Below are 25,536 nucleotides of genomic sequence, written 5' to 3' on the forward strand. Positions count from 1 at the left end.
CAATTTACAACTAAAGGGAACAAATGTGGCCTCATTAAAAAGTGTAGGCAAAAACGCAAGTAAAAAAGAGTATCACTCTCCACAATCAACTAGAAATATCTTCAACAAGAAGTTTCTCCAACCATGAAGGTCCAACTACATTCCAGAAAGCTTCTACTTCAATGTGACAATTGAAAAGCATTCCAATTTCAGAGTTATTCCTTGATAAAAAAAATTAAAGATTTCATTTTTTTTTTAAGGGATTAAAGACTTCATAATTATTCTTAGTTTCTTACCTACTAATCGAACCAAACTCTAAGAACATGACTCAAGTTCCCTCAAATCTTGATGTCCCTCCTTGGGCCACGATTCTTTCAGTTTCGGGCAGTCTCGTATTATTAAAGACTCGAGTGAAGTTGGAACCGCATTGCAGTCCAATGAAAGAAGCTCTGGGCAGTGGTTAAACTCTAAATACTTGAGGATTTTGAGGCCTGAAAATGATGGAACAGTAACAAGTTCAGGGCAAGACTCCATTGTGAGTTTAATGAGGGACTCCAAATCACCTTCTTGTACTTCCTTCCAGTCTTTCAAATGAAGCATGCTGTCAACCTCTAGTATCTCAAGTTTTGGAAACGCCTTCAAGGATTTTGGGTGATCAAGACTTCTGAAAAATGTCGGAGCGATTTCCTTCACCTCATTCACCTCTACAATTGAAAGAAACTTAAGGTTTGGTAATCGACCGAGAGATGGGAGATGCTCACAGTTTGCACATTTGTAGAGGGTGATGACAACAAGGTCAGTAATAGATGTATCGCTCAACCAAGATGGGAATTTTGTTCCACTGTAGAACAATATCTGCAACTCTTTAAGACCCGTAGGGGGTCGGAGAGAGTCGAGGATCTCTTCTTGCATCTTATTTTCTTTCTCACCCATCAGTTTAGTCCATCGGAAATCTAACCTCTGCAGTCTTTTCTTGTTTTTCAAATCCACTGCCTCAGCGTCTGCCTTGCTCAACACATTTTCGAGCCGAAAAATGCGAAGTGCTCCTCCAAGATAATTTAAATACTTCAGCTCTCGGATACGGCGCCTATCATCTCTACCCACAAGAAATGCTGACAAAGTCTGAAGGTTCCTCAAGTTTCCCAAGTAAGCAGGCATGAAATCCAGTTGTCTGATGATATCAAAATCGAGATGTCGTAGAGCAGTGAGCCTGTCCATACTCCTTGGTAAATCAAATAAATCTTTACAACCTTTGAGTTTTAAGGTCTGTAATTTGTTCAGAGAACCAATTGATTCAGGCAATCGTGTAATCAGTGTATAGGAGACATCAAGATATCGTAACAGCTGTGCATCTCCAATGGAACTTGGCAACCCAGAGATGAGTGTTCGACTCAAATTTAATGTTGTCAAGAAGTTTAACCTCAAAAACAACTCACCAGGAATACGTTTGATGGCGGATCCACGACCAGAAAGCAAAAGCAGTGTGCGCAGATTCTTGAATTTTTGGAGAACCCCAAAAGTCATCTCATCAATGTCCTCATAAACCAAAGGCAAATGTTGAGTCATTGATTTGGAGGCTCCGTCAAACTTACCATCTATGGCTCTGCAATATTTAGCAGGAGAACTTTTGTTTGCAGACAGTAAAAGCTCAACCGGATTTACTTTGTAGAAAAAGGTGCTGGGACTATACATGGGCACTGAGATCACCGAATCAAAATCCACTTCGAAATCACATCTTGAGCGCACTAGAAAACCTTTATGCACCAATGAATTGAAAAGGTCAATCCCAGTATCCTCCATTCTCTTTTCATTGCTTTCTTCCTTAATAAGGCCTTCAGCTATCCATAGTTGAACCAACTCATCTTCTCTAAATTCATAACCAGATGGAAAGAGGCAGCAATATTGAATTAAGTCTTCCTCAACAGCAACCTTGACTGCATCTGCAAGCCCCATGTTTTCTTCCAAATTCACATTGCTCGTTCCTGTTTCGTCCTTTTCTTGTGCCATTTGCTTGTGTTCAGTGGGAGGGCACAGCTCTGTATCTAATTTATAACCAGATGGAAAGAGGCAACAATATTTAATTAAGTCTTCCTCAACAGCAACCTTGACTGCATCTGCAAGCCCCATGTTTTCTTCCAAATTCACATTGCTCGTTTTGTCCTTTTCTTGTGCCATTTGCTTTTGTTCAGTGGGAGGGCACAGCTCTGTAGCTGCAAATTAAAGTAAATCCCTTTAAAGAAAGAAAGAAAAAAAAACAAGAAGAAGAAGCAAGTAAATCAAGAGACAAACTTTTTTTTTGTTTTTGGTCTCTTTTTTTTTGGTACATTGGAAGGGCCGAATCTAATCCACCCCAACGGCTAGTCATGACTTCATCACTCCAATTTTAGAAACATAAGCAATGTTTACTTTTAAATTTTAAAGTTAAATGGCTGATAAAAAAAGAAAAGAAAAAAATGTGGCTAGTATAGAGATTCTATGTGTCTTTCTTTTCATCAACTTAAAAAACGTATAAGCATTACCTCAAAAAAAAAACAAACAAAAAAAAAAAATTTAAGCATTTCCCAGGTCCAACTGAAAACTCTTCTCCTTTTCAATTTATTCTATACTATTGTTAAGCATTTCCCGATCTGTGGTGTTGCGCAATAGTGTGGTGCCGCTTCTGATCGAATGTCTGGTTTTGATTGGAAGGGGAATGGATGCAAGGATGGCTGTCTGGGTTGGACGTCCCCCGCACTGGGAGGCGGCAGCGACAGGATGGCAACGGGGGAGTAGTGCTCTGGCCAGCGCTTTCGTCTGGGGTTGGGCCTCTAGGTCTGGGCCTGGACGATATGGGCTTCATCTCTTTTGGGCCCAGTTGAGTTGGCTTGATTCTTTTTCAGAATTGGGCCAGGTTGGAGGGTGTCTTGACACCCTCATTCATTACTTAGTGCTTGGGCTAGCCTGGCCCGAGAGCTGGACCTCCTAGGGTGATGTTGGGCCTTTATGATCTCTCAAGTGCCAATCATAACTCAGATTATGATTTCTCCGGAATTGGTAATTATCTCGAGTTGGGCTGGAGAAAGTGGCTTATGGATGAGGAATTGGCTCCTACTTGTTTGCTGGGAAGTAGCTTTCTATTTCGTACCACAATTGCGTGATTGGCGGATGGTTGGCTAGAAGATGATTTTGCCTCAGACGACACGGAGTTGTTATTTGTTTATGAGTCCGCTTTAAAAGTGGGCTCTATTTGACTTGTAATGAGTTTGCAGTACTTAGATAGGAGTTTGGTTGTTACCCCGCCATTTTTCTGTCTTTTAAGGCTATGTAGACTCTGGCTTTCTAGCTGATCATCTAATGCAATGAATCTTCTATTTCAAAAAAAAAAAAAAAAAATTGTGAAGAAAAAATGTCTTGCAAATCAAAATTGAAAATTTTAACATAAATGACCCAAAAAAATTAAAGTACTTTGAAAGCCTAAATAGTAGGGGTGGGCGCGGGTCGGGTCGGACCGGTTTTGGGCCAAAACCGCATCCGACCCGTATTCTTCGGTGGGCTGAATATTAGGACCGAAAACTGAATGTTAATGGACTGGGCCGAAAAATTAGGGTAACCCGAACTTTCAAGTCGACACGGTTTGGTTTCAGTTGATCGGCGTTGTCGCTCATCGTCGTTGGTCATCAGTCATCATCGTTGGTAGGCGGCGTTGTGCAAAATTGCAGATCGAAGGTTGAAGGGTCGGGCTTGGGGTTGTGCACATTGAAGGCGTCGGCAGGCGGCGTTGGTAGGCTAAGGATCGAGCTCGGCTTTGTGCAGATCAAAGGGGTTGGTAGGCGGCATTGGTTGGTGACGTGGTAGTTGTTGGTCGGCTACTGTGAGAGACTGAGAGAGTGGTTGGTCTAGAGAGATGAGAGGCCGAGAGACATGAGAGGCTGAGTTAGAGTCGGAGAGAGATGAGGAGATTTTTAGGGGTTGTGTATGATTTCCGAGAGAGAGAGGAGAAAACGGCTTTATTAGAATGAATGAGTGAGTGAGAGTCTGAGAGTGGGTGTCAAGTAGGTTAGGGTTTTTTATGATCAGGTAAGGTCAAGTTTACATGAAACCAATCAGAAGATGACACCTATTAAATATTAAATGAAAAAAATATTTTATATAAATTCGGCCGGTTCGGTTTATTTTGGTTGGTTCAGAGTGAGAACCCGGTTCCTGTCCGGTCCGGTTTGATGCATTTTTCTTCACTACTTTTTCCGGTTCAATAACCGGAACCCTTTTTCCGGCCCTGTTCGGCAGGTTTTCCGCTCCCGGTTCGGTTTCTGCCCACCCCTACTAAATAGTTATGAAGAGCTGTTGTGACAAACACAAATTATTATTTTTATTACATAAATAAATAAATCTTTCCAAATCTCACTTTTATCTTCTCTCCTTTTCTTTTGCAGTAAATAAATACATAAATTTTATACATATATTGGAATAAGAAAATTTTAAAAAATAGCCAATGAAGAGTGCAGTTGCTAGTCTATTATATTAAGCAAACTCTCCTCAGGGGAGGTTAAATTTTTGAAAACCTTTAATTCCCGTCTTTAATTAATGAAAATCTAATATATATATATATATATATATATATATAATGCTAGTATAGTAAATTAACTTTCAAATAAAAAATGTAATGCAAAAATAATTATCAAGAGAGAAAAATGTGGAAGCAGTTATTTCTCTTGGTCAACATGCAACAATAACATTCACACGGTCACCGGTGACAAAAAATTTTATAGTCACTCACACTTAGATTAATATTGAAGGTTGAGATTAAAAGAATGATTTTTATGTGTTTTAATCTCAACCCTTGAAATTAAATCCAATGGTTGGTGACCTTGCGAACATTACTTCAATATGCAAACTGCTCCCTCTTTTTTTTAATAATGGTAATTCCATTGATAATAGCGCATGCCAAGAAGGCCATTACATACTCACCCGCTGACACATAATAATGGTCAGATCAAGGTTTCGTGGAGGAGCCACAGTAGTACATAGGATAGACCAATTATATTCGAACTAATCGCTCACTTTAAAAGCGAGCCTAAAAGCTATGGAAACATAGCGAATAGACAAGCCAAACTACACTCGTTAGGTTCCTAATACAAGAAACTTATTGTAATTAGACAAAAGCTAAAAACATAGGTTTGGGCCAAGAGCCTAAACCCTAGCCCAAATTAGAAGCTATTGGACTAGGGTAGAAACCCCAGCCCAGAAACTCAAAGCCCACCAAAGCAAAGTCCACCCAAGGCCCATTCAGCCAGATCCGGTCCAGTCCACCCACTCCCACATCCCCGTCGTAAGAACCAGCCCAACCCTGCTCTGTCCGCCGCACGCCGCCACGACCTGCACTTGCTTTAATCTGCGCTGTCACTAGCGCCCACCGCCGATGACCCAAACTGCACAGACCACACCGCCTCAACCCACGCCACCATAGAGAAAAACCAAACCCCGATCCAAGAAACTCATCTCCCACCACCACCAAGTTCAGACCGATGACGCCGCCATCAGGGTTCGATCACCGGACTTGTTAGCACGACAACCTCCGTTCACCATCCCAGCCAGAACCACCAAGCAGCCTCGAGCAAAACTCCCTCTAATGGAACAAGAGCAATAGCCTTGACTACCCGTCCGGCAGCAGATCCCACGACGACTACGAGGCCAGAGGCCAGCCCATTCGTCCGAGCGCCGCCGGACGAGAAGGATTGCTCAGATCGGGATGCCGCTGGGTTTTAGGGTTCCCTCGTGTATGATATATATGTTGAACGCATATTGGTGAGGGAAAACAAAATAAATCCTCTTATGATTTATGCAAACTGCTCCCTCTGAACAAACGCTTATCCAAATAATTTGTTACTCCTTTCTTCAATCTAGGATTATCCACATAAATTATAAAAAAAATAAAAAAAACAATGATACACTTTTTAATTCTTTCCTTTTTTTTTTTGTTTCAAAAGATCATAATGAATTTGAAAATAAAAAGAAATAAAGATTAAATAAAAGGAAATTAAAGATGACAAAAGGTCAAAAGCAATATGGATTTTTAAAAAAAAAAATTTGGATGCAGAGCCAAATGGATAAATAATTCAATTGCGTTCTTTAAACACCTTTTGTTATTGAAAATTTTCACTTTTTCTAAAGATAAATCCAATTTTAATAGGTGTTTGAAAAAAGAATAGTCGATTTCTACAAAGCAAATTGTATCTTTGAGGTTTTGAGGTGGTTTACATCAAATAAATATTAAAATATTCCATGAACAACAAACCTTGTTGCTTAGCCTAAGTGGTTGACCAAAAACTCTCCAACTTTGTAAGTCTCCACTCGTGCAATATTGGGATTAATATTTTTGTTAAGCAATGGTGTGACGCACGTTACAAATTAAGGCATGCCACATCATCAAATTGAGTCCATCAGAGCCACATTAGCACTTGAGATGATTAGGCATTCTGACTTCTGAGTCATCACTACATCATCAAAAAGGGTAGGTCCTATTTGAGCCACATCAGCACTTAGCGGTCTAAATTGATGGGATTAGACTATACTTTCAAATATTGATATAATTTTTGGTGTAAAATTCAGGGTAATAAACTGAATTTAGTCCCTAAATTAAATACATGAAAATAGAAAGACTAATGTCCATGCTAGCAGTGCCTGTAAATTGGCTAGTTGTATATGAAACAATGCCAGTGAGTTGGGTCTTTTGGTTATTTGGAATGACCTAGGACTGTCACTTAGTCGATTCGAAGCGATTATTGTTGTGAATTTGGCTCTTTGATATGCTAAGTTGATTAGGATTTAAGGCAAAACTAGATGGGTAAAGAAAGATTAGTGCGCACAGGATTTTTTCAAGTATCCTTATGGGTTTTGGAATAGGAAGAGTTATTCCAATTGGTTTAGACCTAGAAAGTAAGTTCAATTTTAGTTAGGAATACGAGAGCTATCTCTCTTTCCTTGTTCTAATAGTTTTATGAATCCTAATGTGACATGTTTGTAAATATCACCTATAATCTATAAATAGGGCTATAGGGGGGTCATATAATGTATTCTCATATCAGAGAAGAGATCTCAAAGAGTTCTTAGTTACATACAAACACAAGGGCAAGGAGAGCCAAGGGTGATAGAGAGATCTAGCAAAAGGAGTTGGGGATTAGCATAGAGATTTCAAAAAGTACTTGTAATCAAGTTATTATTCTCTATAGTGTTAGTGATTCTAGGAGAGATCACACAGAGGACATAGGCAAAGTTTTGTTGAACCTCTATAAAATTTTATGTTCATGTGTGCTGTGGTGTATTTATTATCTTGCTGTTTTATTTCACGTCATCATCATATTATTGTTTGTACGGTCATAAGCTTATGAGGAATTATTTTGTGGTCCTGAAGCACCACCTGACACTGCCATGTGGTGATCCAAGCTAATAATCTTGAATTTGATGGGGATCATGCGGGAGTGAAAAAAAAAAAATTAAGAGACCAATGAGATTTAACTACAAGTCATATGGGCCAATAATATTAACTCAGACCACTACGTGTACCATGATTCGGGACCATGTTATAATTTCCCTATGTTTATCAAGAGAAACAAGGTTCGGGGTAAACGGTGCATATTTACTACAGCTATAGACCATACTAACTTCAAAACCAAAGGTTTCAGATTCAAAATGGAGCTACCAATTACCAACCAAAATTTTCTATATTTAATCATATCTACCAAACTCAGTATTTCGGTTTTTGATATTACCAACTTTCAACAAGTGTTTCTTTGTAATATAAATTAGAATGAACGATACTAGATTTTTTTTTTTAATATGATAGTTGCCAAAAACTTTGTATTTATCTATTTATCTGATTATAAGTCTCTTATGCACACATGACATCAAGTTTTAGTCATTTTCAATATAACTAGTTATTTGATGATTTTTTACGAAATTACTTAAAATACATGTATTATTAATCTAGTATTAGTAATATTGTTAATACTATTATGAAAATAATTATATTTATATTTCTTAATATACATGTATGTGTATTGAAAACTAGAGTATATATATAGCTAATATTTAGATAATCGATAGATTCGGTATTTGCCAAAACTAAAACAATTTTTCCGGTAATATTTGATTTCGATTTTCTCAGTTTTGATTACTAAACAATCGGTTTACCAAACCAAAAATATTAGTTAGTATTTGATCGGTTCGATAATTACCAAACCAAACGGCAGCCGTAGAGTAACCGATATCGTGAATATCATATATTTTAATCTCACTAGCATCATGGGAAAGGTAGATGAACGTGTGCAACAACACTTGTATTTTTATTTTGTATTGCATTTTTTTTATTTCCTCTTAATTTAATTTTATTAAATTCAATGTTTTACCATTTTATCCCCATTTTGTAAAACACTGCTTCTTAAAAAATTATTTTTATGGACTTTTCTGGAAGTTCGAAATATTAACCTTTTTTTTTTTTAACCAAGTAATCATTCATTCATCTCAAGCCAGAATGGCACCGATACATACCTTCCCTTGCCAACTCTAGGGCAAGTTTAGGACGTGGTATGCTAGCACCACTCATTAGACAACCAGTGCTTACTTATTAAGAGTGAGCCTATAAAACTATGAAAATAAACATAGTACATAGACGCACTCCAAAACATAAAGAACAACATGACGATAAGTTGAGACAATCCTCCTGGATCCCAAATGTGAAAACCGTTATAGTTCATCAGTTTGGTCCATGAAAGAGCTCAAGTCCAGAAAACATTTATACTTGTTGTGGACACCCAAAGCTCTTTGGACTTCAGAATCCACATCGATTTGGGCCTCCAAAATGTTCTTGTCACCCCACCACAGTCAAACCACAACTCTTCTTTGGACACCCAAAGCTTGCAAATTGAATTGGGCCACAGAAAAGATCTGGGCACCCCGAACTTGGAGTTGGGCTTCCCAATTGATCTGTGCACCCCATAATTGGGCTCTCCTTCTCCTTCAACTACTCCGGCCACCACCAGTATTGTCGCTGTCGCTTGTATCACGTCAGCTTGCATGCAAACCGCCGCCTGCGCTCCTGCCACCATCTCCTCCGCATTATTGCTTGCCCGACCCACAATACCAGCGCTGATCCAGCTTGAAATTTCTCTCCAAATTGCCGTCTCACCAAGATGGGTCGAAACCCCCTTGATGCTTTGCTTGGAGTATAGAGGAATTGCCTCTTCCATGGCTGAAACTGTTACGTCCCGTACCTCAATTTATCAGTTTACTAGTCATTTGGACAGTAAACGACAATTACTTTCACTTTTTACTTTGTTTCGATACTTTTAGTGGCCCTAAAAGTTGACTTTTTGTTCGGGTCAAAATTTGAGAAAATGTTCTTCATAAAAGTTGTAGAGAACGTTAAACCAAGAGCGTGCATATGTGGTACGTAAAAATCGGAGTTCGTATGTGAAAGTTACAAACGAAATAGTAAAGTTACTGTTCATTGGTAGAAAGTATAAATTTGAATTTTTACTGTTGGGGGCCGGTAACTTTCTTTTCCTCTCTCTCTCTCCTCCTCCCCGCGTTTTCCTCTCTCCTTCGGCGATTTGCAGCTCCGGCCTTCTCTTCTTTTCCGGCCACCTGGTGGTGCAAGCTTGGTGTCAGTAGACTCGTCTCCTCCTCCTGGACGTGCCTGTGGTGATGAATCGTCGAGTTTTGGCCGGAAAACGGCGAACCAAGGCCGAGAAGTTTACTGTAGCAGTTTGAGATTTTCGTCAATTTCCGGCGATTCCGGCCATCTCCGGCCATCAAACTGGCGTCGAAGGATCGGTTTTTGCCAAGGATCATTTCGCCCCTATCCTCGAGTGAAGATTTTTAGTGTGGAGGTCGAATCGAAGATTTCAAATCCTAGGGTTCTTGGGATTTTCTGGAAAAAATTTCATCAACCGGTTTCGACTGTTTAAAGGTAAAATTGGGTTCTGTTGTAGTTGAGAAAATCGATCAGTGTGTTGAGTAGGTGCTGCTGTCAAAATTTGGTGGCCATTGGAGGTAGTGGCCGCCGGCGCGTGGGGCCCACGCGCTGCCACTGTTGGCGGCGCGTGGAGGCGTGTTGGGCTGTGTTTTAATTCCAGTTTTTAGCTCATTAAATCCTATAAATATTGTAGAGCTTGTATATGAAATTTGGTGAATTTTGGAGAAGCTTGGAATTAATTATGAATTTTTGAAGTTTAGGGTTTCGATTATCGAATTACGAGAATCCGGCCGTCGGATATCTCTCGGTTCTGCCTTGGAACCTTTAAATTAACGAATTGGTATTAGTAGTATCTTTTGGGTTGCATCCGAGGAGAAGTGGAGATGTTATTATAAGGAATGGATTTGAGGAATTGTATTAATTTGTGGAATAATTATTCACGGAATATATTATGTACAGGGTGACGTACCGAGCGATTGCTCGACGAAGGAACTCATATGCGTGATCACCGGAATAGTACTGTGAGTGGACCTTTGATTTTAATTGATGCATGCAAATTATTTTCCGCAAGTTTTGAGTTTATCGATTTATCAATTTAATTATCGAGCATTTTATTTTGGTTTGGATTATTGAATGATTTATTGGTTTGAACTTTTGAATTTAGATTCATTATGCTCGATTTGAGGATTTTGATTTATGCGGATTCGGAAATCTATACTTATTTATACCCTATTTATATTTGAACCTGAGATGAGCTTGGCGTGCGGGGTCACGTCTTTATTCATTGGATTCCGATTTTTCGAGATAAGTGGGGAAATTATACAGATTTACTGGCTTTTGACGATCTTCTTCCTCACCATACGTGGGTCATGTGAATAGGTCTCCTCCTCACTTACTTTGTGTTTGTGAGTGGCAGTGAGGTAGCTTTCTCCTCCTCACGTGGGTGGCAGTCGAGGTTATTTGGTCTCCTCCTCGCACAATCTATGTGTGGGTGGCAGTCGAGGTTATTTGGTCTCCTCCTCGCACAATCTATGTGTGGGTGGCAGTCGAGGTTATTAGTTCTCCTCCTCGCACAATCTATGTGTGAGTGGCAGTCGAGGGTAGGTAGAGCCTGGGAGGCTCCATTACCCGTATGGTGATATTTTTCCCCATATCCTATCATTACTTGACTAGCGGGGCCTAGTCTGATTTCCGTTTAACCAGCGGGGCTGGTCTTATTCTGTTGAGTATCGGAGTTTCTATCCTTCCTTTCAGTTGTTTGGGACTAGCGGGGCTAGTCGGTTTTCTTGAGCGGAACTCCTTTTGTTTCGTTTTCCTAAATCAGTGCATGCATCGGGAGATTTTTTTTAATAAATTAAATGTGGGAAAGTATAAAATCTCTTTTGTTTAAAATTGCTTATTTTTGTCCACTCACACTAACGTGTTTTCAATACTTTCCCCTGGGCCCTTCGGTTTCAAATGCCCAGTTTGCAGGCGAATTAGTGAGGTCGGGCGTACACGGTGTCGAGGCATAGTCAACAGCATGGCTTCCGCGTTTGCCTTTGAGTTAGGTTGTCCTTATTTACCTTTCTATTAGAATTGCTCTGATTACCTATGAGATTTATGTTTTTCAAGTTGAGGTTTGTGTTTTGTGAATTGCAGATTGATGTTGAGTTGGGGAGCAGAGTGGCTCCAGAAGTATAAGGATGATTTGATTTAGAAGTGTAAATGCTTTCTACAGGTTTTGGGTAGCCCATTTTAGGGGAAGTTCTGCCAAATTTTTGGTAGAATTCCTCCTAAGGTGGGCCCCGCAGGGCCACTTCGGATTTCAGGGTGAAATCCGGGGCGGGTCTTGTCAGAAACAACCCACCAAATTTGGACAACCCCAGCTCCCTCAGCCTGTCATCCTTTAGGAAGCATCATGTCCTACAATTCGGGGTCAGAAGGCCCCAATGCCCCAACACCGGAGGCCGGTTCTCCTTCGAAAATCCCCATGAGAAGATCCGGGTTCAAGGTCTAGCGATCCAGTCAGACAGAGTGGTTGATTTGGTGGAGTGTTCGCCGAAAACAAACGGCGTTGCAGGGCTGAAGAGAGACCATAGAGCGTAGAGAGGAAGGCTCCACTTAGGGGCGAGGCCGGAGTTGGCCGCCATGATAGAACCCCGAAATCGAGGCGATTAGGGTTTAGGGCCGCCATGTGCATCTTCCTCTGTACATAGATTAGATATGTGTTCAAAAGCAAGTAGATTGATTTTTTTCGAAATATTAACCATGTGAAAACAATGTTTGCTTAATATATAAGATATATAGTAGAAATCTCTATACACTCAATGGGTATCGTAAAACGTGGGTTAGTTTTGTCTAATTCTAATTTATTTTTTGTTGTTTCAGATTTGATGTTATTATCCCAATTATGAATAAATTTCTTATGTACTAGTCTCTTCGGTATTGATATGCACTCTGTGCATCAATTTGACCTTTTATTTTCTCTTAAAGAAATATGATAAAACTAAAAGGAAAAGAAAAAAATTTTCAAGTAAATTGACCTTTTTGTTCAATTCATTCAACAAAAAAAAAAAAAAATTACTTTTTGTTGAAGGATATCGACATAATGTGTGCCTCTACAAACTAGGGTTTAGAGTTGTAATAGGAATGTGTTTTAGGTATTCAATTGTAATCGGATTCTATTACCTTTTGGGTACCTTGTAACTCCCTATTTAAAGGGCTCCTATTATCAATGATAACACACAATTCTATTCTCCTACAACACGTTATCAGCACGAGTTCTAACCTAGCTTTAGAAAAAAAAAACGCTAGATTCTCTGCCGCCAAACCAAACAAAAAATAGAAACTTGATACCGGCCTCAGCCTCGCCTCACCTCACCGGCCGGACTTCTCCTCGCCAAACTTGATTCTCTGCATCTTCCTACAGCCCCTGCTGCCGAACCTTGCTGCTGCCATCGGTCCACACCTTTTTGCCGCGCCGCCCATCAGTCCACGCATCAACCTCGCAGACCTGCCAGTAGCCCAGCAAGCCGCAAGCACTGCAGCCCCCTGCACATCCGTCCGGCACCAGGCCTCCACAGCGCCGACCCAATCTCGACCCAGATCGCCTGCAGCACCGACCCAATCTCGACCCAGATCGCCTGCAGCACCGACCCAATCTCGACCCGCCTGCAGCACCAGCCTCCAGCGCGCCCTGCTTGTCTGCCTGTGCCCTGCAACCCACTGCAGCCCACGCTGCCATCCATCACTGCAGACCAGAAGAAGATGACGCAGAAGAAGGAAAACCAGAAGAAGAAAAGAGAAGAAGAAACCGAAAAAAGAAGAGGGGAAGACGCGGCCAAAAGAAAAAAAAAAAGGAGGGGGGGGAGGACGGGCTTGGGCCCGAAAAAAAAAAAAATAAAGGAGGAAGAAGAAAAAAAAAGGGAAGGAGAAGGGCTGGGCCCGAAAAAAAAAAAAAAAAAAAAGGGGAGGAAGAAGAAAAAAAAAGGAAGGGAGAAGGGCAGCCCACCAACTGCCAATTTTCCAACCAGATTCCAGCAATTCTAATTTAGCTACACGCCTGCATCAACACGCGCGTGTATAAAGAATTGTGAAGCAAAACTTCAAATTATCAAGTAAGTTTTTACGATTAAAGTTTCTGCTTTCTTGTATTTAAATTCCTTTTTATTTTCTGCATAATATTGGAATATATGTTGCCGAATGATTTTGAGTATTTAACAAAGCGGAATTGTGGGGATTCACGCTTAACGAACTAAGAGTGTTCGTATGAACTAAGAGTGTTCATAATTAAACGAACTAAGTGTGTTCGTGTGAACTAAGAGCGTTCACAATGTTCGGACTAAGAGCGTCTGTAAGCATCAAACTGTGACCATATTAAAACATCAATGTTTCGGTCGAAATCTAAATATTTTTGGAAATCGGTTTCTTGGTAGCATTAAGGCTCGGAAACCTTATATTAGTTGTCGTGGAAGTTTTTACTCCGAAACTAATTTGTTCTCCTTCATCTTTGAATGTCGAATGCAAACATGCAAAAACCCGACTTCACTAAACCGGATTCAATTGACATTTGTTATCACCGATGGATAAATAACGTCAAGAATCACCTCACTACTAATGAGATTCTGTGGAGTAGAGCTCACAGACTATGAATTAATTGAGAAATCCTCTCAACCTTCCCTGTCTCAGCACTAGGCTTGTGTGCAATACTAGATGGATTACGAGGTTTCATCAACTTATGTCATTTACTGAGTAAGTTGACAACATACTTGTGAAAAACCATAATTCAAAGGCCCGTTGGAACTAAGAGCGTTCACGAGGCGAATTAAAATAGCGCACTGAAAGAAGGGCGCAAGGCGCGGAACCCTAAAAGTTAGAGGATAACAAAATGGACTTGTGGGTCCATACAAACCGCCCTACAAAGGAAGGAAAACCTCGAGATACGTAGACACGTGGCAACATTGGCCAACGTGGGATCCATGGAGGATGTCCAAATGCACAAGGTGCATCTCAATTAATGGGTGAGGTAATGCTATAGATATGGATCTTCAGAGCATTGGTTTAAGCACTAAAATGCGAGTGACAAAACAAAAGCTGCATAATACAAGGTGTATAAAAGATATGAGAAAGCATGAGGCTCATCTCGCAGCCGAAGGAGATGATGGAGATGACAATGATGTCAATCTCATCATTACGGACTTCAAATCTAGCGAGGAAAACAACAATGTTGATGCCTCAGATTTTGATTTAATAGTCTTTCATTTTCCAAGAATTATGTAATGGCAATTGTGCCTTAATGAATAAATGACATTTGGTTTGAACTCTTTCTCACTAGAATATGATGTCTAGGAAAGTAATTGAGATTAGTGGTACTTGAGAGAGCCTCGCTCCACCGACATCTCTCTCTACTTCCCTGGTCATATTTGATTGGAATTACCAAAAGGATTGAGTGACTACAATTTGTCTACATTTCATTTTATTTGGATTAGATTTGATCAAGAAACTTTGATGTAATCATTGGCCATTAATAAAGTGTCAATTCTTTTACTTAATGTCTTGGACATACCTTAATTCGAACTTTATTATAAGAGCCAATGGTTTTCATGTGGAAACACATTATGAGAATGGACAGAGTTCCTTTGCATCACCTCTAATGACTACGAACATAAACGAGTATTAGAGAAACTTATGTGTCGCTCTAGTGGGTTGTATGCAACCACTATTTGAGTTATTGAATCCAACTATGTCATGAGAGACGACTTATGGGATCTTGACACATATAGGCTTTGACATGATGATCTGTGTATTAAAGACTTTACACGGACAACCATTTTCAGAACGAAGAAAAGTAAGAACCAAGAATTGGTTCGAGGAGCTGCACATGGGCCTCATGGCGCCATGATTGTGCAAAGACCGGCCATACATGGCCAGTGCCGCCTACCCCCTGCGGCAAATACATGGCATTGACGCCATAAACTCCTCTATCTAATTCTCAAGTCTATTGTGACACTATGGCTTCACCAAAGCCCATGTTTCGTTCTGTAAAGCCTGTTATTTAGGATTGAGACCATCCTATGCAAAGGAGATTGAAGAAATAATTCCATTCTCACAAAGAATCTAAGGGAATTCTATGGATTTGATCAACCAACTTGCGGACCATATAGATGTTTTATGGTGTTGGTTGATACGCAAACACACTGGTCACGTGTTGTGCCATTATCCATTCATAATGCTGCTTATACTACACTCCTAGCACATAACATATGGCTATGGGCTCACTACCCAGATCATCCCATTCAGTCAATTTGACTTGATAATGCTAGAGAGTTTACATCGACAATTTTCAATGACTATTGTATATCATTGGGTATTGATATCAAGTATCATATTCCCATGTACACACCCAATTGGTCTCGCGGAAAAGCCACCATTAAACGACTACGATGGTAGCCCGGACATTGGTAATGCGCACCAATATTTCCGTTTGGGTTATGCAATATCGCATGCAGCTATGCTAATTCGTCTACGACTCATAGCAGCCACTCAACTTTTATTTGCATTACAGCTAGTGATTGGGTTCGAGTCTAATATCTCGTATTTATGCATATTTAAGTGTGCGGTTCATGTGCCAATTGCGCCGCCACAGCGCATCAACATGAGTCATTGCAACGAATGCATATATATATATATTTGTTGGACATGAGTCTCCAACTATAAGTCCGCTATGTAGAACCCTTGACAGGCGATCTCTATTTCGCTTGATTAGCGAATTGTCACTTTGATGAGACAGTCTTCCCGTCGTTAGGGGGAGATTAGAACGTCAATGTTTAACAGGAACGACAGGAATTGTCGTGGTTTGTCCCCACTATGTCTCATCTTGATCCCCTAAAAGTGACGAGATCACATATACCTGCTGCAAACATGCCTGCAAGGATTGATGTCCTCACAAGAGGACATGGTGCCACCCAGAGAAGATGGGTACTGCACCACTACCATGGATGGTAGAATGGTGACGCCACAAAGGTGGCATAATGGCGTCATAGGCCATGGGTTCCACTAGAGAGAGTAGGAGACCCATAGGTTCGATGGATTCTTGCCTTAAGAAGAGAGCGAGTTTGGCACAACTTGATCCATTGATCATTGATACTCAAAATCCGTCTCATGAGAATATTTTGGATTGTGGTTATGTCCAAGAGACATCATTGGGGGACTCCTCAATGTTAGAACCAATTCCTGAAAATATAGAGATCTCTACGAATTACACTAGTGTACATGAGGACGTGGAATTATTGAGACTAATGACATCGAACCTTACTCCGTTGAAGAATGCCAACGTAGAGCAAATTGGCCTAAATGGAAAGATGCGATCCAGGTTGAATTGGATTCACTAACGAAGAGGAATGATTTCGGGCCTGAGATGCCAACACCTCCTAACATAAAACCTATTGACATTAATAGGTCTTCGTTAGATAGCGTGATGAGAAAAAGAGATGGCAATCTCACCTTATGGCGCAAGGTTTCTCACAACGCCCTGGAATCGACTACGAGAAGACATATTCTCTCGTAATGGATGTCATTGCACTCCACTACCTTGTCAGTTTGGTAGTTTCCAAATAACTGAACATGCAGCTTACGAATGTGGTCACTACGTATCTCTATGGGGATCTAGATACGGAATATAATGAAGGTTCTTGTGGACTTTATTTACCCAAGTCAAGTGGCTCTAGACCACGGAGCGCATTTGCAACGAGATTGAAATGCTCACTAAAATGACTACTTGATTGGGAAGGGATATGATGAACTATGCCCACGCATTTCCATGACAAGTTCCGGATTTGCAATTGTCGCGGTTTATGTTGATAAACATAATTGGAACCCTTGAGAAGTAAGGGAAACCGCTGAACATCTGAAATCCGAGTTTGAGAGTAAGGACCTTGGGAGAACACGGTTCTGTCTAGATTCAGAACTTGTATACCGTGTCAATAGACATTTTTGATAAAGTCAAAGATGCACCATGGTCGTCCGTAGTCTTGGCCCTAAAAGGGATCCGTTTCGTCCCAGGGATGATGACGAAGACATGTTAATAGCAGAAGTGCTTATTTATGTACAATAGGCGCATTATTGTACTTAGCACAATACAAGACCGGACACCTCAATTATTATGAACTTGTTGGCTAGATATAGCCCCGCGCCAACGCAAGGCCATTAGATTGGTATAAAGACAATCTTTCGATATTTGAGAGGTACGATTGATATGGGCTTGTTCTATCCCTACAGAGAAAAGAGATGACGGAAGTGCGGGATCAGACCCCACAAGGCAAAATGCCACCTTCCGTGCTCCTCCTCCCCTCCATCGAAATGACAACAAGCATTTCTAAATATTGAAATGAACCAAATCCAATCAGAGGATAATGTAGCGGACTTATTTACTAAGTCGTTACCAAAATCCACTTTTGAGAAACATGTGAAGAGCATCGGATTGAGAAAGTTATCCGAACTCCCATGATTGTAGCAATCAGGGGGAGATATTGACATCAGGGGGAGGCATGATGTCTACATGTTCGATCTCGAAGAGTGAAGGACGTGTTGTGCTCTTTTTGTCCTTCGATCAGGGTTATTTTTGTCCCACAGGGTTTTTGTTACCTGGCAAGGTTTTTAACGAGGCAACAATCAAAGCGTCATCACCCAGTTTGAGCGGCACAAGGGGGAGTGTTGAAGGATATCGACATAATGTGTGCCTCTACAAACTAGGGTTTAGAGTTGTAATAGGAATGTGTTTTAGGTATTCAATTGTAATCGGATTCTATTACCTTTTGGGTACCTTGTAACTCCCTATTTAAAGGGCTCCTATTATCAATGATAACACACAATTCTATTCTCCTACAACACTTTTCTGATAAAAAGGTAAAGTTTTTTTTCCCCACCTTTTGCGATAAGTGGCAATTTTCTTGAAGAAAAACAAAGCAACTAGAGTTAAGCAGAGAGAGTGGCAGCGGCCAAGCCAAGTTCGCCAGATCTTGCAGTGGCGAGGCATCTCATCGGTCATCCATGGGTCGATGGCTGTTCGCTGGCACAGGCTGTGTACGATAAGGCTCGCTGGGTTTCAAGGGTTGCCTGAAGAGGGAGCATTGGGGAGCCGATAACAGAGCGGTAGGGGCTTTTCTTTCCGGTTGGTCCTCTGTGCAGGTGCTCGATCTTTCCAACCGGTCACTTTTTGCGATTGAGGATTGCTGACCGCGGTTCAAGAGAGGTAGCATGTTTCCGACGGTGATGGGATTCTGGGAAAGTCGGCCGCCAGAGACAATAGTGGCGAAGGCTTGGTAGAAGTGGGCTAGGGCCCTTGCTCACTTTACTTTGGTTTGGGCTTGGACCTGGGCTCAAACTTGAGCTGTTAGAGTAACTCCAATAGCTTCTCTATAATTTCTGTATAATAGGGAAGCAAAACTTAAAGTTTTAGCATCTTTTTCTTCTCCAACTCCAACAGATTCCCTATTTTATAGCAATCTCTAAAATCTCCATATTCTTCCTTAAAATTTTAGAGATTGCTGTAAATATAGAGAATTTGGTTTTCTCTTTCCTCACTTTCCCTAAAATAGGGAAAGTTATAGGGAATCTGTTAGAGCAAAAGAGGCTCTTTTTTCCCTAAAGTGGAGGAAAATCAAAATATGGGGAAGCTGTTGGAGTTGCTCAGGCTCTATGTTGTAGGCTAGTAGCTAGCCTAAGAGGTGGATCTTCTTCGGCATTTGGGTTGCTGTATGATCCAGGACCAATCGTTTCGGATTATAACTTCTACTGGAGTTGGTAATTATTTGGAATAAGATTGGCTTTCAAGCGGCTTATGAATAAGGAGTTGCTCCTATTTGTTGGCTAGGAAGTGGTTTTCTGTTGGTAAAACAATTGCGTGATTGACCAATAGGAGGCTAGAGAACGATTTTTGCCTTAGAAGACATGGAGTTTCTTTGTTTATAAGTTCACTAATTATAGTGAGCTTATCATCTACTTGTATTGAATTTGTTTTGCTTAAATTAGGGTTTTCAGATTTTCTTGCCGGTTATCTTGTTGTAAGTGCAGATAGACTCTAGCTATTGGCTGTTGCCGGCTATTGATTCTAATGATATCAATTTCTATTTAAAAAGAAAAATGGTGATTTTCTTGTTTTATCCAATTTTGATAAAAATGTTTTTCATACTTCTTTGGAGAGTGCACTTGCACTCTACTTTTAACAACATGAATTCTTTTACCACTTACATATATGGCAAAGTGTGGTTCCAAAATCTATCACCCTATATCTCAACTATTATAAACGGAGACACTATTTTGGTGTCGAAATTTCAACAAATTTTTTGTTAAATTTAGCTAAAAATGTGCAATATAGCTATTGATTTAACAATGTTGTTCCAGCAGTAGTAGCTATTGTAAATAATATACTAAATTTTATCAAATCATAAACTGACATGTGGACAAAAGATGAGAGAGAAATATAACTTTTGTTTTAGCTATGCAAGATTCTCTAGCTAAATATAGTTAGCCATTTTAGCTAAAGTTAAATTTAACTTGGGTATAGCTAGTCTGTTGGAGTTGATTTTTGCTTTAAAAATAGTTATATATAGCTAAAAATTAAATTTAGTTAGTCTGTTGGAGATGCTCTTAACTAACAAATTAAAAACTCATAATAAACTTATATAAAATAGTTATTATAGTAAAATTAAAAAAAATTAAAAACAAAATATGAAAAAGTTAAAGACGTGGGTGCAAGCAAACTTTCACATTCATCAATACTGCACGTGTTGCATGAATATGAAACTTGTATAATGTAACAAAGTATTTAATAACAAAACAAAAAAAAAGTATACCAATGACATTCCAATTGTTTTTTTTTTTTTTGGCAAAAATACCCATTGTTGAACATCTCTAATAGTAAAATTTATTGTTTAGCTAAATTATCTGAAAATAAAATTTAGTTTGTAAATTTCTAGATTTTGCTCCAGCAGTATTAGCTAAACTAAAAGTAAATTAAACGTGGAGTGCTAAGCTTTTTGTTATTTTCTCTTTCTCTCTCCTCTCTAGCTAAATTTAGCTAGAGAGTTTAAGAACAAAAGTCAGATTTGACTTTCATATAACTATTCTGCTAGAGTGCTAAAACTATCTCAAAAAATTAGTCAGATTTTTAACTTTTTATTAAAATAACTAGTCTGTTAAAGATGTCCAAAATAATTATTTCTGCAACATCCCATAAAAGTGGGCCATTATGATTAAGCCTCATTTTTCAAGAAATCTACGCTCGTCTTTCAATAAAAAAGAAAAAGAAAAATGAAAAACATACCTGTATGACCATATCTGTTATATAGAGAGATGCTCATATCCGTTTGTTTCTCTTGTTGTGCCGTATCCGTTTGTTTCTCTTGTTGTGCCCTAGACTCTAGTTCTTTGAGAACCTTTTCAACAATACCTTGGATACATTTGTCTTGGTCTCTGCATAGATAAATAAATTGTACGTATATAAGGTAAAGCAATGGTCATGCATGGATAATTGTACTTATAAAAGCGAACATTTCAGGCCTATTCACATTCTCTCTTGTTTCAAGTTTCCTAAGAATTTAGCTAATAGAATTGATAGAATTTGTAGTTCTCTTTTTGGGTACCTCTCCTCCGAATATTGCCTGGTCTCAAGCTGCTGTGCCTAAAAATAAGGGAGTTCTATGAATTCGTTCTGTGAGTGTTTTAATAAAGCAGGTCTAGCTAAATTGGGATGGAAGATTCTCACTCAACCTGATAATTGGTGGGTGAAGTTGGTTGCAAAGAATTATTTATCTCATTCTCATTTTCTAGATGTTCCAAAGAAATCTTCTCATTCTTTAGCTTGGAAAGAAATTCTAGATGCCAGAGATATTCTTATTAAAGGTCTTAGGTGGATTCTTGGAGATAGGAGATCTATCTTATTTTGGTCCTTCAATTGGGTCTTCCCCTTTCCGTTATATCAATTACTTCCTACTCAAGCTAGGTGTAATGTTGATTGGACCCTGACAGTTGATAAATTCATTCATAACTCTACTTGGAATAAACAAGCTCTTTTCTCTGTTCTTGCTTCAGACGTAGTTGATAAAATTATAGCCATTCCTCTTCCAATTAACCATGTTTCTGATTCTTTTATTTGGGACCTTCTTCTTCTGCTGAGTTTTCAATTAAGAGTGATTCTATGTTGCAATATGATCTGATCAGTCCTCATTCCAAAGCTAGCCTCTTAAATAGAATTTGGGGCCTCAATATCCCTCCTAAAGTGAAGATTTTTGCTTGGATCTTTGTTCGGAATACAATCCGAACTAGAGATAAACTTGCTAATGTTAATCCTCATATTTCTCATCTTTCCCCTATGTGCAGCGATCATGTTAAATCTATGGAGCATCTGTTTAGATATTGTCCTTTTGCTAATCAGGTTTGGTCTTTTTATTCACATCTTAACCCTACTGGCTGGAATGGTTCTTGGCTTCATTATCTTAGTAGACGACAAGATAATCGAGACAATTTGGGTAGAGTTCTGATGATCCTGTGGTCTATTTGGAATGCCAGAAACAATCTTGTTTTTAGAAATCATAGTCCTTCTCCTTTTAGAACTAGACATGAAGCTTTAATGTTGTACCAATTTTACTCTAATGCTAATGCTTCTAGATATAATCCTAAAATTTCCAAGTTTTTCCAAATTAAATGGCAATCTCCTTTGAGTAATTTTGTTAAGTTCAATTTTGATGGTGCTGTAGTTGCCTCTTGCAGGACTATTGGCTCTACTCATGTTCTAAATGCAGAAGCTACCACTTTAACGGAGGGCCTTCATACTGCTATGCTTCAGAAGGCTTCTCATATAGTGGTTGAAGGAGATTCTAAGCTTGTAATTGACTGCATATTGGGCAAAGCTTCAATTCCTTGGACACTCAGATTATTAGTCAGAGACATCAAGCTTTTGGCCGAGCAGCTCCAATCCATTCTTGTAAAGTTAAGTTATAAGCATTTTTGTGCATCTATTTAAGTGTATAGAAACAGCCTATCAATATCTTAACGTTTATCAATTTGATTAAAATTTACATATTCATTTAACTTTAATAATATCATAAAGTACTGAAGAGAATTAATTCCATCATGTTAATGTTAACTAGGTTTGTTGCGATAATAAGGAACAAAGTCGGGAGCATGTCACATAGTAGTATTATTAGAAATGCTCTTATAGTTATCATTGTATTTGTCAACGGACTATAAGAAGTATCATCATAGAAATGTTCCAAGTTCTATTTCTTTCGGTTACTACTTAAAGAAGAATAGAACTTAGAGAAGTATAGTAACTTTACCTGGACTTCAGTGGATACCACCCATTGACATTGCCTAGCCGTTTAAGTAAAGATCTCCATTTTCCGATCTTCTCCGTATCGGCTTCGAAGCGTTGTTCAAGCTGGGAGAAAGCTTCCCCAAAATAGCCCCTTAGATTTCGCACGTCAGCGTCATCTACATTATAGAAAACTGGGAATATTCCCTCCGGCATTCGCACACATTCAGCGGCCTTTGCAAGCTCATCCAAACACCTAGTTGAATTGGCATAGCTGGATGAAAGAATGACAATTGCACATCTCGATTCCTCAATTGCTTTGAAGACACTTGGACGGGTTGGTTCCCCAGGCTCAAGTTGATCACCTCGAAATGTCGATATTCCTTTCTGATCCAAAGCTCGACACAGATGCTCTATAAAACTCTCTGGGGTGTCTTCACCACTGAAACTGAGGAAGACATTATAATTCCGTCGACTTGCTGGCGGCGGGGTTGGTGGGTTCATCGTTTGGATCAATGAAAGGCTGGGGAATTGACAAACTAGTTATACAAGAGCAAGAGCAAGAGCAATTTGGCAGATAGGTGTAAACACTGAAAAACAGGAGGAGAATTTAAGAAAGACAGATTGCCCAAATTCAATCAAATTTTCTTTTCTGATCGAAAAGCTTTGTTCTTATAGGTTAATTTTACTAGTCGCTGAGCCCCGCTGCAATGCGGGAGAGAGGGATACAGGGTCAAAAACGACATTTCAACCCCCTGAATGGCAGCCTGCAATTTTGAGAAAAAATCAAGGACAAAAACGACTTTTCTGCCAGCCTGATATTCTCCTTAAACAGTAGGGACAGAAGCGTCTTTTCCACCCTCTCATGCTTAATATATACTAGCTACTACCCCCGCGCGATGCGGGTTTTCATTTTTCCCCAATTTTTTTATGGTATATTAACCAACATTTGTTCAAAAAATGATCATTCTAACCGAAGTTCCTAAATTCTAATTGCAAAGGTAGTTAGCTATTAACAAAATAATCTGCATTTATACTTCAAACCAGTTACTTTACATGAGATATTCCTGATTCTGGTTCGGCTGTTGATGAGAAGCTCGTTTGGTCCTGATTCTGGTGCGCTACCATTAAAAAATGGGGTAGTCAGATAAGAGAAGGTTGAATGGAGCTGCAAATTCTGTTCAAATGATAATCCAATGCACAACCATGAAAGCAACAACTATGAAGCTAATAACAATTATGCAAGCAAACCGATAACTACAAAGCTGACAGGAATTTAGTCTGAAACCAATTCACCGGAGCATTTCAAAACAAAAACTCAGTATGAGAAGAAAAATAAAGACACAAATAGATGAGCAATCCCAAACAAACTAAGACCCATATCCCTGTTCTTCTTTCTATATTACCTTGTATCAACTGATGTCCTGTCTTCTCCAACACCGATTCCTCCTCTTCTGCTTTCACAATTTCTCTCTATCTCTACACCTCTTGTCAAATAAATCCAGATCGATCACTCCTTTTTTCCTTTCACAGTTTGTCTCTGTCTCTGCACTTGAAACAAATAGAATCTCTCAAAAGTGGCAACACAGCAACCTTGACTTCATGGGTTCAGATCCTTGACAGATGCTCCAAGTATCGTCATATATTCAAGCGACCTGTATTTTAAAGAAAGGCATGTAGATTAGAGTTCTGAACATACCGCGCTAATAAATCCTCCTAAAATATACCATACAATAGCAACCATTAGAAAAAGGAGTACGTTTTGTATTATTAGTGCCAAAGTTTACAAATCTATAGACAACTTCTATTTGCATAGGATGCATGGTGTAGGAAGGTTCTGGGAAGTCATGTAAAATGTACCTTAATAGTCTTTGCATCAGAAAAAATTTTAGAACTCAAAACTTTAATCTGCAATCTGCATAAGCATCCTTTGTATTTCTCAAAGTCTTCCTATTTCTGTCTCGATCATGACATTGGAAGTGGGATCCCTGCAAACACAGACGATGAAAATGATGAAATTAATCCATGATTTTGTCCCATTGGAAATGATGTTGTTAGTACCAAGGTAAACATAACTCGATCTTCTCTATAATTACCTTAGTATATCTTAATTTACCTTTTCATGATGTGACTGTATGTTATCCACCAATACTGAAATTCACAGAGGGATTTTGAACTGATTGATACATATGGCGAATGATGTCTGGAATAGAGAGGCAAGAACAAATAAAGTTACTCTTGCACCAAACCACCAATACTGCCAAGCTAATCCAACATTCAGTATCATCCTAAAACTCGCTCTAACTCGAGCTCATCAAGAGCCTGCATAGCAGTTCCATGGATCTCATTCACCAATCTCCATGGCATTAACTGAAAATCAAGGGATGCAAAAATTGCAACCAAAGTGGTCAGACAAAATCTGTCATGTAAGGCAGAATCCAGAAGTTTTATTCTACTTCACTTTTGAAATTGAAATTGCAAGACTGTAGCAAAAGCAATCTTAGTCATTAATCAAGGAATACATTCATATCAGAGAGAATCAAAACTTCCCTGCTTTCTTTCATCCAAAACCCTTCACAAAATCAATAAGAATATAAATCACAATTAAATTCAGTACAACCAAATCTAAATAACAAAGAACTAAGTTGAAAAAAAATTACCCCGGGAACACTTTCAGCCGCTTCAAAAAAGCTTTCCCTATCTGAAACAACATTAACACTGTCAGTGAGTATAAAATCCTAACAAATTCGGAGACCAAATCCAACAGTACTAAATATTAAAAGTGAATAAAATCAAAGTAAAAACTTATGGT

The 25,536-nt window shown here is 39.3% G+C and overlaps 1 protein-coding gene across 1 annotated transcript; it reads right to left on the reverse strand.

The window, feature by feature from the left end:
* Nucleotides 1–23,391, reverse strand: LOC112173481 (putative disease resistance RPP13-like protein 1). Its single transcript, XM_024311116.2, has 3 exons — nt 22,750–23,391; nt 20,736–20,884; nt 1–2,189 (listed from the first exon to the last, which is right to left on the reverse strand). The coding sequence occupies exons 1-3, from the start codon at nt 23,226–23,228 to the stop codon at nt 295–297; spliced, it is 2,523 nt and encodes an 840-aa protein (XP_024166884.1). The 5' UTR covers nt 23,229–23,391; the 3' UTR covers nt 1–294.
* Nucleotides 23,392–25,536: the final 2,145 nt, after the last annotated feature.

The sequence above is a fragment of the Rosa chinensis genome, chromosome 6, assembly GCF_002994745.2.
Source record: "Rosa chinensis cultivar Old Blush chromosome 6, RchiOBHm-V2, whole genome shotgun sequence".
NCBI classification, from domain to species: Eukaryota; Viridiplantae; Streptophyta; class Magnoliopsida; order Rosales; family Rosaceae; genus Rosa; species Rosa chinensis.